Raw genomic sequence first — 12,028 nt, 5'->3', positions numbered from 1 at the left:
TCCCCATCCCCCATTCCCCCCATCCAATCCGTCCAATCCATTGCAAGGCCAGGGCAGCCATTCATAGGTCCTCCACCATCCACCCAGGCCACCCATCGTCTACCCATTCCATCCACTCAATCACTCCCTCCGCTCTCCATCCACCGCAACTCGCCCGCCCGCCGCCTACAGTGAGCTTCAGTCTTCACTACCATAACACTTTACTACCTCTTCGCGCCCACTCTCCATCACACTCTACTCGTCTGGGACACCTACTCCCGCCATCAACTCCAACTCCCCCAGCAGCAAACCCTCTCACTCCGTCATCGACCACTCTGTCCGTTCCCCGTACCGCCAAAAGTGCCCGGCCACCACCGCCAACCTAACATCAACATCCATCCATCCCACCCCCCAACCTAAACCGCTTCGTCTTATCCCTTCGACTCCACTCCGCCGTCGCCCACACCGATTCACCGTTGATCACAGCGCGCGATAAGGAGAGTGCTTCGCTGCATCGCTCCTCCATCTTCTGTCACCTCCGTCGTCGAGCTCTTAGCCTAGCATCAAGCCCGCGACTCGTCCTGCAACCCGTCTGGGGCGCCATCAGTCAACAACATGGTGACGGGAACTATCAAGTATGTATAGAGTGCTACAAGCGTGCTGCTGTGGTGACGGTCTAGACCGCTCCGCTCTGTGCTTGACTTCACTTACACGCATCTTTGGGATGCATATTGTCCCATTTCCCGGATCGCAATCGCATTCAGTCAAAAGCAACACAAGGCTAACCGTTATCCCTCCCTCTCTAGGTGCGTAGTCGTCGGTGACGGTGCCGTTGGAAAGACATGTCTCCTCATCAGCTATACAACAAATAAGTTCCCCTCGGAATATGTGCCGACAGTTTTCGACAACTATGCCGTCACCGTCATGTACGTTGCCCTTCTCTCAATTCCCCGATCCCATCAATGCGCGCATGCACACGTGCAGCCAAAGCCAACACCCACCCGCTTCCCATCTTCATCCGGACTTTAGCTGATAAGCGCAACCCCCTTCAGGATCGGTGATGAGCCCTACACGCTCGGCCTGTTCGATACTGCAGGACAAGAAGATTACGACCGTTTACGTCCGCTATCATACCCCCAGACCGACGTCTTTCTTATCTGCTTCAGCGTTGCATCGCCCGCCTCGTTCGAAAACGTGTCCCAGAAATGGGCCCCCGAAGTCAACCACCACTGCCCCGGCGTGCCCTTCCTCATCGTCGGAACGCAGAAGGATTTGCGCTCCGACAAGGAACTGAGGGACAAGCTTGCCCAGCGCAAGCAGTCAATGATAGAGTTCAAGCAGGGAGAGAAGCTTGCCCAGGATCTTGACGCCGTCAAGTACGTCGAGTGCAGTGCGCTGACGCAGGAAGGACTCAAGAACGTGTTTGATGAGGTAGGCATTCCCAGGACAATAGCATATTCCCAGGACGGCTATTGTCGGTGAGTCGTCAAGTCCCCAAAGCTGACACCCACTTTTTAGGCCATCGTTGCGGCACTGGAGCCGCCTCAGAAAAAGACAAGTAAAAGGGACAAGAAGTGCTTGATTCTGTGAGACCGGGATACTCCTGCAGTGAGGAATGTTTTTGGCCCCGCCGGCCCCGTTTTTTGTTACAACCCGGAAGCGACCATGAAATGAAGGGGGTGGGAAAGGGAGACATTCACAGATCGACATCTAAACGGCATAGGGCGCCTCGATATTACCCCGTTATTTAGAGTGCAATTAAAGCAGTGACGAGCCGACAGCCTGCATACCGATACCCAGACGGACGGAGCTGAGGAGTTGGGAGGGAAAGGAGGGAGGTTGAGCATGTGTGGGGGAAACGAATCGACCTGGCGCCATCGCACAAAGAGAGGTATCGCAGAGCGTACCTGGCCAGGTCGTTTCCTTTCGGTTCAAGGGGATGGGGAAGGAGACTGGAGATGTGAGGGATGGGAGAGGGAGACCTAAGTTGACCTAGGTTGGCTTGTGGTTGTGGTTGATTCCCTATGATCAGAGAGAGGAGCCGCCTTTCTCTCCACTCGGGCCAGAAAAAAAAATGAACGTACCAAGAAACCGCGCCGGCATCATCCCGATGTCTGCGCGCGGAAGACTTCTGGTGTTCATTCGTTATCTGACCAAGCTCTGTCCGTTACTGCTCGCACATATTACTATTACCATCATATTGGATTCAAGAATTTCTTAATAACTCTTTGTTCCTCTGGAATCTGATTTTGACCTATCGTGTTAGGAGTTATGAAGGAAACGAGAGCCATAGGGTAACAGAAGTAAACAAGTCAAGATGCATCTTATCCGGTGGTGATATACTTTCCGGATTTCGATTTCCATTTCGTGGATTTTCTCCATTGTACATATCAGACGGCTTGGCGTAGGAGTTACCGAAAATCACTGGGTTTTGCATGTGATTCTCAACATATCCCATTATGATGAACAGTCTTGACCTATCACATATATTGCTGAAGCCGACCCCATATTCAGCGTAGCAACCCACGTACAGTTAGCATTGTTTGATCTCTGAGGGAGGAATAAGTTCGGCTTCATAGATATAGCGGGTGGTGGTTATCCTTCATTCATTTGCTAATTTACTATTTCGGCATCTCTACATACAGTTTCATTGAGGATGAAGTGGGTGGTGGGTGGTGTGTCATTTTACTCTTTTCACTATTTTGGTATCTATACAGTTTAGTTAGTTGAAAGATGCATGCCATATATGCCCTCTGAGTCCCCTCCCTATGCTATGTCTTGCTCATCGCTTTCTCCTGTGCTTACTCCTATTCCCACTCCTATTCTTACTCCTACACATACTCATTCATACCTTACTCCTACATTTACTTTTGTCCATCCATCCATGTTCGAACACTAACGATGGTACACTAGTAGTACACTAGACTACTCCCCACACTATATCCGCATATCAAACTCATCTGGACCGGTTGAGGACCATATCCAACCAACAACTCCTCCGAGGCCTCCTCTCCCTATTCGATGCGCCATGTTCACGCTACGACATATCCGGCACAGGAGCGGGTTGGAAGCGAGCATCTGCCACGGGTGGTGCTTGAGGAGGCTGTGGTGGTTCAACGGGCTCGGCTGGCTTGGTTGGCTTGGATGGCTCGACTGGCCCGGCTGGCTTGGTTGAAGCTGGAGCTGGAGCAAAAGCTGCAACCGCAGCTGAATTTTGGGTTGGAGCAGGAGCCTGGGAAGACTGGCCTTGCGGTTGTGATGCCTTGGGTGTTTTTGTTGACTGTGAATTTGACGATGAAGTCGATTCCGCCGGTGGTGGTTGTTGTCGTTGTTGTCGTGTCTCCGCGTCATCCACAAGTTTGAACTGGGCTTGAGTTTGTAGTGGCGGCGTTGGCGTTGACAGTTGTGGTGATGGTTTTGCTGTCGTCGTTGTCGCCGCCGTTGGTTTTGAGGTAGGTGGCGCAGGAGCACTTGCCGCTTTAGTAGGTGGAAGAGCAACATCATCAATCGGCTCCAGCTTAGCCTGAACCACCGGCCCCGTCATCGTCGCTGGTAACGAAGACGTAGATGATTTCCCTTTCAGCTCAGACGGTATCGTCGTCTCCTTGCTCGTGCTCTTACTTCTCGCCTTTGTAGTAGTCACCTCTGTGCCACTTGCCCTTCGTGGCAGATGCGGCACCTTTGGTTCCCTCAGAGGCGGGAGCTCAGTGGCTTGAACATTATCCAGCTTTTTGTCCCCGGCTTCGACCTCCTTGGCCTTTTCGGAAGCCTGTTTCTCTTTCTCTTTCTCCGCTTCCTGAGCCTCTTTCAGCTTCGCTAGCTTCGCTGGATCTTCTTTTGGTGTTGATCTTTTTCCGTTGGGGTTCAAGAACCTTTCTGGTACTCCCTTGGCTGCGTACGTCACGCTGCCTACGTACGCTCCTAACAGCGCACTGAATTTGTAATCACCCCTATGCACGCGTTGGATCTCGCGGTAGGCGTAGGCGTTGTAGTAAGGGAGACCGGTTTTGGGGTCCCGGTAACGGGCTGGGTGGCCGGTTACGACGCAGAGTGGAGAGTGGGCGGGTTCTTTGATGATTGTTAGTATCTGAAGCAAAGAGAAATGTCAAAGAGCAATGGGGGGAAACTCACTGGCAAGTTTCTCCATCCTCCTCCCAAAGATAATCTGCGTCTGGACTTGCTTATCCTTGATAGCGGCTTCATCGAAATTCTGTAGAATGATGCAGCTACGGGTGACTTTGTTCACCGTTTTCCCTTCTACTCCTTCGGCGGCAGGTTGATCAGTGGGTACTGTTGACCCTTCCTGAGGTCCATCTGGTCCCTTCTCCGCGTTTTCGGATTTCTTCTCCTTGTTACTTTCTTCGCCCTTGCCACCCCCTTCACCCTTGTCGTTCTTCTGTGGCACCGCCGGTTTATTCTCCTTGTTTGTTTTCTCGGGGCTAAGTGTGGCGGGCTGCGAAGAGGGCGGCGTCGGTGCCTGCTTAGTCTGAATAGTAGCTGTAATCACTGTAGTAGCTGGTGAAGATGTATCACGAGGGGGTAGATCAACATCAGGAGCCGATGCTGGGATGTGTGTAGGCGCAAAGGTGAGAGTGGTCGTAGGGGCTGATGTTGTCACCGGTGCAGAAATGAGAGGAGGAGCTGGAGCTGGAGGTGGAGCAGGAGTGCTCAACCCTCCGGAAGACGGAGGCATTGAAAGGGGCGAAGTAGTGTTAGGCGGCGCAAGGACATTAGACATGCCGTTGCTGAAAGGAAATGCAAGCCCGGGCATCTGAGCATCGAGCATAGGAGGCGCAACTCCTGCTGGTGGGGCTAGAACAGGGGCGGCTAGAACTCCAGATGAGGGTGTAGTCTTCGTTTCCATCGGCGGTGGAGGAGGGATAGGTGGTGGGGCCATAGGACCTCGAATAGGTGCGAGTGTAGGAGGTTGTGGTGGTTGTGGAGGTTGTGTTTGCTGTGGTTGTTCGGGTGCATCCTTCATAACAACGTCTTGAGTTGACATTGGCTCTTTTGGCTGTTCGGGCAATGCTGTTGACGGATCTGTTTTTTCCACTTGTGCCTCCGCCTTATTGTCCTGTTTGGTTGTCGCCTCCGTCGGCTGGATATCTCCCTGCTCAGTCGATGGTGGTTGCTTGGAGGCTTCCTCAGCCTTGGCCTTCTCTTTCTCGGCCGCCTCCTGAGCGGCAAGAGTAGCACTAACTGACTGCCTCTTCTTCCTAACCGGCTTCTCCTCCATAGACACCATCTTGCCAACGTGTTTCTGTTGTCCTTCCTCCAATGTCTGAATACCACTCCAGAAAGTAACCACCGGACCGTCAAGCTTGCGATTGTTCAAGGCCGCGATCTTTCTCAACCGTTCTTCTTCCCTCACCTTCTCCGCCTCCTCCCATCTATTCAAGCTCTTCTCGTTCCTCTTTTCCACAAGAGCTGCTTCAGCCAGCCGCTCCGCCTGCGTCATTGGTGGCTTTTTTAATGCCTCCAGCCTTTTTGCGTTTTTCTCCATCTTTTCCATCAGCTTCTTCCGGCGGATCTCGTCGTCGATCATCTTCTGATGAAGCTGTTCCTTGCTCATCTTGGTCGTCCTGCGCTCGGACGCTCGCGTGGGCATATCGGCCGGGGTCGGCAACCAACTCGTCCTTTCCGACTTTTTCTTGGGTCTAGGCGGGCGGGGAGTCGGTCCTTGCCGGACAGAGGAGGCAGCAGGGGTGCCGGTCGTCGACGGGGCGGGACTCCCGGCGGCACTCTCTCCTGTGGCTGACGGCGGCTGCTCGATGCGGACCTTTTTCCTGAACTTCATGGGAATAGCCTCCTGAGCTTTCCTCTTCCGTTGCGCGTTCCTCTTCTCCCTCGCCTGGCGCTCCAGCTCCTTTTCACCCTCGAGGTCGTCGGCAGCGGCGCCCTCCTTGTCGTCTTCGTCGTCCGAGGACGAGTCCATCTGGACATCGGACGCGTCATCCTTGTCCTCGTCGGTAAAGCCAGCGTCGTCTTCGTCTTCGGCAAAGAGGAGTTCGAGATCCGAGTCTTCGGCGGCAGGCTCCTCGTTGGCGAGCATCGACTTCATGCGGTTACCGGCCGTGGACCTCTTCGCGCGCGAGGTGGCAAGCCATTCCACCTGCTGCTGCGGCTGTTTGGCGACCTCGCCGTCGTTGGCAGTTTCGACATCGCTATCGTCTGAGGAATCGCTCCAATCTTCTTCGTTGATCTCTTTTGGGAGGGGCAAGTCGGGATGTTTGTGTTTGGGATCGAGATTGAGATCCAAGGTCGTCATTTTTGCCGTCGATGTCGCCCACTTTGCGAGGAACGCAGAATAACTGGTGTCTAACGATGCGCCGCGTTTACCACTTCATCGTGGGAAAAATATTGGTGGTATCGGACGCCGATTCCTTGTTGCTCGAAGAGATAACTAGAAGTTACAAGATCGCGTATAGTCGAAGCCTAAAAAGATACAAATGTGCTCGTTGTCGGAACTGATGCCGAATCGAATGACGCGTGGTGATAACTTTTTCCCTTCCAGAAATATTGATGTTGTTTGGTTGAAGATTGAAAGATCTCCAAATTTCCACTAGTGTAGAGTTACCTCCAGGCGGTACCTACCGTTCGCTGCTCGTGAAAGTGATAGGGACATGCTCCCCGGGATTGTCCCTTCCCCGCTGTAACTTTTTGACATCACCCGCCTGAAATCCCAGGGCGACCAATCAACATGTTCCTGAAATCCGAACCCCACGGTTCATGCTTTCATGTTCCTTTTTGGTGCAGTTGCCCCGACTTTTCCCTGTTGCTGGTACCGCTCAGTCGCTGGACTGTTCACTGTTTTCTCGGGCAAGATCGCAATGTGAGGTCAGTGACAGCGGGAATCTGGTGGTCCGATAATCGCCGCCCGGCCGCCCGGTTAAAGCTGAGGATGGCCCCACTACCCGGATTCCGTCATTCGGTACTACTTGGCCCCCCCCCAACGCTCGTAACTGGAAACTGATGAGTCGTTAGTCGTTCTTTTTGAGAGGAAGTAGTGTTTCGAATAATTCATTCTCTTGATATTCTTTCCCTCTTTCTGTTCCCTCGTGTGACCATTGTCTGCATATCTTGGTCCAACCTGTAGCGCACGCGCACTCGTTCCTTGCCCTACATATACGACCTATCCCCGATGTTCCGTCACGGCGTCCGTACCTTTGCGACCACCTCCCTCCGGAGGATGGCCGCGGTCGCGCCGCAAGAGCCCTCCCAATACCTCCTTAACGTCTCCAAGGCGCAGGGTATCGCCCAGGGCTTGACCGGAGGTATGCTTCTTTTCCTACCTAGTCATATCCTCTTACGTCTCCTTCAACAAATAACATACCACTAACACTCACCTCTCTCTCTCCCTTAAGCTATCGGCAACACCCCCCTCATCCGCCTCAACCGTCTCTCCGAAGAAACCGGCTGCGAAATCCTCGGCAAAGCCGAGTTCATGAACCCCGGCGGTTCCGTCAAAGACCGCGCGGCCCTCTACGTCGTCAAGGACGCCGAGGAGCGCGGCCTGCTTCGGCCAGGCGGCACCGTCGTCGAGGGCACCGCCGGCAATACCGGCATCGGCCTGGCGCACGTGTGCCGCTCCAAGGGCTACAAGCTGGTCATCTACATGCCCAACACGCAGTCGCAGGGCAAGATCGACCTGCTCCGCCTGCTGGGCGCCGAGGTGTACCCTGTGCCCGCCGTCGCGTTCGAGAACCCGGAGAATTACAACCACCAGGCGCGCCGGCACGCCGAGCACTTGGACAATGCCGTGTGGACGAACCAGTTCGACAACATTGCCAACCGGAGGGCGCACATCGAGACGACCGGCCCCGAGATTTGGGCGCAGACGGGAGGTAAAGTCGATGCGTTCACTTGCGCGACGGGCACCGGTGGCACTTTTGCCGGCACGACGAGGTATCTGAAGGAGGTTTCGGGCGGCAGGGTCAAGTCTTTCTTGGCTGACCCCCCTGGGAGTGTGTTGCACTCGTACTTCAGCTCGGGCGGCAAGCTGGTTGAGCGCAGCGGGTCGAGCATCACGGAGGGCATTGGCCAGGGCCGCATCACCGACAACTTGAAGCAGGATGTGGACTTGGTGGATGGATCCATGACCATCAGCGACGAGAAGACCATTGAGATGGTGTACAGGTGTCTGGATGAGGAGGGCCTGTACCTTGGCGCCAGCTCGACCCTCAACGTCGTTGCGGCTAAGGAGGTTGCGGAGAAGCTCGGAAAGGGATCGACGGTTGTGACGATGCTGTGCGATGGTGCGTACAGGTATGCGGACCGGTTGTTCTCGAGGAAGTGGTTGGAGCAGAAGAACCTCTTGGGCGCGATCCCCGAGCACTTGCAGAAGTATATCGTTCTGCCATAGTCGGGACAGAAAGGAAACATAAACAAACAAACAGAAAGAAGAAGACAAATGGTTTAGTGTACATAGCAGGTAATTGGGTATCGTTCATGAGAAAAAAAAAAGTTTCAGGGTTCTTTGTCTACTTTTGTGCCATTTGTCAACTCATGGTATCTTACAGTCCGTCATATATCCTACATATACAAAGCTAGTCGCCTATACGTACCATACCTCGCGAGAGGATGACGAGAGAAAGATTGGAAACAGCTCGTTCTGTTAATCATTGCCTACAAGCCTTTATTTCTTTCCACCAACAACCATCTCGTAAATCTTCTGGCCGGCCATGCCATCGTCAACCTTGGCATAGGCCAACTGGCTCTCCGCCTCGACAGCAGCCGCCCTGTTGATCAACTGCGCCGCCAGCGGGCCATGCCCGGTCTGCCCGACGATCTTGGCCGCCTGCTTCAAGCCCTGGAGGATGAAACTAGCATAGCGAAGGTGCACTTGGGGCTTGATGAGGTACCGGACATCGACCCTGGCAACGTAGGCCTCATCCGTGTACATATCCAAGAGGGCCTTGTCCGCGGGCCACAACTTGACCAGCTGCTCGGCGTACTTGACGAGGTTCTTGACGTCGTTGGCGCTGTCGGGCTGGCGAGCAGCGAGCTCGGCCGCCAAGTTTAGCCTGGCGGCGAGGAACTGAGGGTCGCGCTGGTACGGGAACCCCGTAACGGCCTGCTGCCTCTTGCGGTCCTTGCTCGTGTGTCTCTCGTCGCCCTCCAGGGCTTCCAAAATTTCCTGAACCTCCTTAAGCGCCTTGCGCGTCTCGGGCTCGCTGTAGTCGCTCTTCCAGGCAGAACGCTGAATCCAGTGCAGGAGCTCGTTGACGGTCTCGTGGCGCTCGAGCGTGAAGCCGGTGCGCTTGACGTCGCGGACCACGTTAAGGATGAGCTGCAGATGGCCGGCCTTGCATGCTTTCCGGACAATCTGGGCAGAGAGCCAGTATGGGAGTTTGCGGTTCGCGCGGTGCATACCCTCGAGGAGGCCGGAAAGGTTGGCAAAGTCGCCGCCGTTCTTCATGTTCAGGAGGGCGACCCGGATGTTCTTGGGGGTGTTGGGCATGTCCGTCAGCATGTTGATGTAGGTGAACCTTTGGGGCTGGCCATCGATCTGGATGGTGACGGGATCGTGCGCAAGCTCCTTCTCATACTTCTTGTTGAAGATCTTCTGTCGTAGTTCGGGCGGCAGGTAGGTGGGAAGGATGACCTTTTCACGGAGGGTCTCGAGGGCTTCCTTGAGTTCGGGGGACGAGGTCTTGTTGAAGGAGACGACGGGGTAGGTGGCTGTAGGCGGAGGATGTGTTAGCAGGTCTGGATGAAGACAGCCATGTGGTGACTGCCATGAAGCCGAGCGGGGTTTATCGCATTCGCATATCGAGCTTCAGCGACAGAAGCGACAGATGGTGACGGTTTGGGAGACATGCCTTGGCGAGGTACGGTCGACGACAAGCATCTGGATTGCTGCGCGGGCTTCGAAAGAGCCTCGGGGACTGCCCTGCACCCTACCCAGAGGGCATGCTGGGGAGCTCTGCCGGCCATGTTGGTGTGCGGTCGGTCGGGGTTGGTGGGACGCGACCGGATTCGGAGGGGACGGAGGACGAAGAAGGAGTCGGGAGTTGGAGGCCAGAGACCGGAGTCGACTGGAGACGGGAAACCGGACGGACGTAAATAAAAGTGGTTCTTCGATGTTGAATTCGCGACCCCAACCGTGCGAGCGGACCCAAGAAGGCGTGGAGGGGATTGTCATTTGTCGCCAAGGGAAAAGCGCAAGACAGCCCGGCGTCAAAAAGTAACCCCCCTGTAGCCGCGAATGAGGCTTGTGATTGGACCATACACTTTTTTATGGGTCTTGTACCTTGCGCACGGCCAATCGGGAGCCAGCACCGTCTTGCTCGAAGATCCATTTTCCAACGTCTTGTGCAGCCTGCCCGCCCCGGGTCCCGCGAATTCGACCTTTGGCCGTGGAGGAGAGCTGCCACTGCTTCGCCAATTCCACTTCTGGCGGTCCAGAGAGTCCGACTCCGAGTCCGGGACACCGCACACGACAACACACCATGAACGTGACAGCACCGCTCTCCCGACGGCCTCTGGGCTGCCTCAAGGCCGGCCTATGCCAGTCCCTCATCCGGGGCTATGCGACAGCCGTCGCTGCTTCCACCACCCAGTCTACCGGCGCCCTGCCCGATCACAACTTCTGTACGGCCTCACGTCACCTTTTGTGTCATCCGATCTACCTACATAGCTAACCAACACCCACTACAACAGTCAGGATCACCGATAAGAAGACCAAGCAGACTCGCACCGCTTTCGCCGTCTTCACACGCCCCAAGAACCCGACGACCCCTCCTCCCTCGAGCGTAGTAACCAAGTCCAAAGCCTTCAAGATCGCCAACTCGAAGCTGCCACCGCTCATGACCAAGCCTCCCTCGGACCCGATGCCGCTGTTGACCCAGCAGCAGATCGCGCGCATGGACCCGACCGGTGCGCGCACCGCCCTGTTCTCCAAGGCGCGCCACGCCGCCCGCGTCGGCGACGTGCTCATGGTGACGCACCGTCGCGGCGGCGAACCCTTTGCGGGCGTGTGCCTGGCCATCCGCCGTTCGGGCATCGACACTGCCATCCTCCTCAGAAACCACCTCGGCAAGGTCGGCGTCGAGATGTGGTACAAGATCTACAACAAGAACGTGGCGGGCATCGAGATCATCAAGAGGCGGGCCAAGCGCGCGAGACGCGCCAAGCTCATGTACATGCGCCAGCCCAAGCATGACATGGGCAGCGTCGAGCAGTACGTGTTCGCCTGGAAGAAGATGAGGAAGGTGTTGAGCAGTAAGGGCTTGACGGGCGGTACTGGTGGCGGTGGTGGAAAGCAGAAGGGTCAGGAGTCTAAGAAGAAGAACTAAGCTTCTTTGGGCCTGGATGGGTGATGATGGGATGTGAGAGGGGATTATTCTCTGAAACTTATGGGATATCCCCTTTTTTTTTTGAGGAAGCTACAGTGACCTCGAAGTGAGAGTAAAGCCGGGATCTGTGAAAAGGGGGAACAGACGACCGCTGTGTATACCATGTACATGTATGATAAATCCCCGGGGCAAAAGAATTCTATGTGTTTTTCTAAGGTCGCCCGGTCCGGTTGAGTTCGTTGTGCGGCAGTGTCAGGATACCACTATGAAGAGAGGGTTCTCTTGTCAGAGATGGGGTGCCAGAGTCCAGCGCTGAGATATGATGCACGCGCTGGTGTTCGATGAACAATTGGAGCTCTAAAGGCAGCTTGGCGGAAGATTTCCACTAACCGGACGCCTTTCTTTGGGATTCCGTCTTTATTGGGACTTTGTCCAAACTTCCTCAATGTCTCTAAGTCTCTTGAACTTTTACTTCAAAGACTCTTCAATTAACAACCATGATGACCGAATATGGCTCAATCCGTCTTGAGGTCAATTTACTTTTGTAACCCACCTTAACTGCTAGTAGCATGCAAGTAAACAATCCTGCTAACATGTGAACTCCCACTGCGGAGTCTCCGTGTTCCGCAAAGGCTAGATGGCTAGTATAGAATTGATGCGTGGCTAGTATAAACCCACTTTTCTGGCCGCGCAACCATATCTGTATCAGCCGTGCGAAAACTTACAAGGCGCATCACCAAATCCGCGTTATT

The 12,028-nt window shown here is 54.8% G+C and overlaps 5 protein-coding genes across 5 annotated transcripts; 3 read left to right on the top strand and 2 right to left on the bottom strand.

Annotated features, from left to right (window-relative positions):
* Nucleotides 1–351: 351 nt before the first annotated feature.
* B0H65DRAFT_251267 (cell division control protein 42) lies at nt 352–1,597 on the top strand. The gene is made up of 4 exons (XM_062822463.1): nt 352–614; nt 786–905; nt 1,032–1,410; nt 1,498–1,597. The coding sequence occupies exons 1-4, from the start codon at nt 595–597 to the stop codon at nt 1,567–1,569; spliced, it is 591 nt and encodes a 196-aa protein (XP_062679112.1). The 5' UTR covers nt 352–594; the 3' UTR covers nt 1,570–1,597.
* A 1,050-nt stretch (nt 1,598–2,647) lies between these two features.
* Nucleotides 2,648–6,523, bottom strand: B0H65DRAFT_471526 (YL1 nuclear protein-domain-containing protein). The gene is made up of 2 exons (XM_062827106.1): nt 4,111–6,523; nt 2,648–4,047 (listed from the first exon to the last, which is right to left on the bottom strand). Exons 1-2 carry the CDS (start codon nt 6,245–6,247, stop codon nt 3,017–3,019), a joined length of 3,168 nt encoding a protein of 1,055 aa, XP_062679111.1. The 5' UTR covers nt 6,248–6,523; the 3' UTR covers nt 2,648–3,016.
* A 597-nt stretch (nt 6,524–7,120) lies between these two features.
* B0H65DRAFT_429813 (cysteine synthase) lies at nt 7,121–8,341 on the top strand (the record flags this gene model as incomplete). The annotated part of the gene is made up of 2 exons (XM_062824847.1): nt 7,121–7,253; nt 7,344–8,341. The coding sequence occupies 2 exons, from the start codon at nt 7,121–7,123 to the stop codon at nt 8,339–8,341; spliced, it is 1,131 nt and encodes a 376-aa protein (XP_062679110.1).
* A 111-nt stretch (nt 8,342–8,452) lies between these two features.
* Nucleotides 8,453–10,122, bottom strand: B0H65DRAFT_471520 (uncharacterized protein). The gene is made up of 2 exons (XM_062827105.1): nt 9,801–10,122; nt 8,453–9,660 (listed from the first exon to the last, which is right to left on the bottom strand). The coding sequence occupies exons 1-2, from the start codon at nt 9,913–9,915 to the stop codon at nt 8,615–8,617; spliced, it is 1,161 nt and encodes a 386-aa protein (XP_062679109.1). The 5' UTR covers nt 9,916–10,122; the 3' UTR covers nt 8,453–8,614.
* Nucleotides 10,123–10,430: 308 nt separating this feature from the next.
* B0H65DRAFT_550654 (translation protein SH3-like domain-containing protein) lies at nt 10,431–11,276 on the top strand (the record flags this gene model as incomplete). The annotated part of the gene is made up of 2 exons (XM_062829754.1): nt 10,431–10,572; nt 10,642–11,276. 2 exons carry the CDS (start codon nt 10,431–10,433, stop codon nt 11,274–11,276), a joined length of 777 nt encoding a protein of 258 aa, XP_062679108.1.
* Between the last annotated feature and the right edge of the window lie 752 nt (nt 11,277–12,028).

Source organism: Neurospora tetraspora, assembly GCF_033439725.1.
Source record: "Neurospora tetraspora strain CBS 560.94 chromosome Unknown B0H65scaffold_6, whole genome shotgun sequence".
Taxonomy (NCBI): domain Eukaryota; kingdom Fungi; phylum Ascomycota; class Sordariomycetes; order Sordariales; family Sordariaceae; genus Neurospora; species Neurospora tetraspora.
This window is presented reverse-complemented; position numbering and strand designations above follow the sequence as displayed.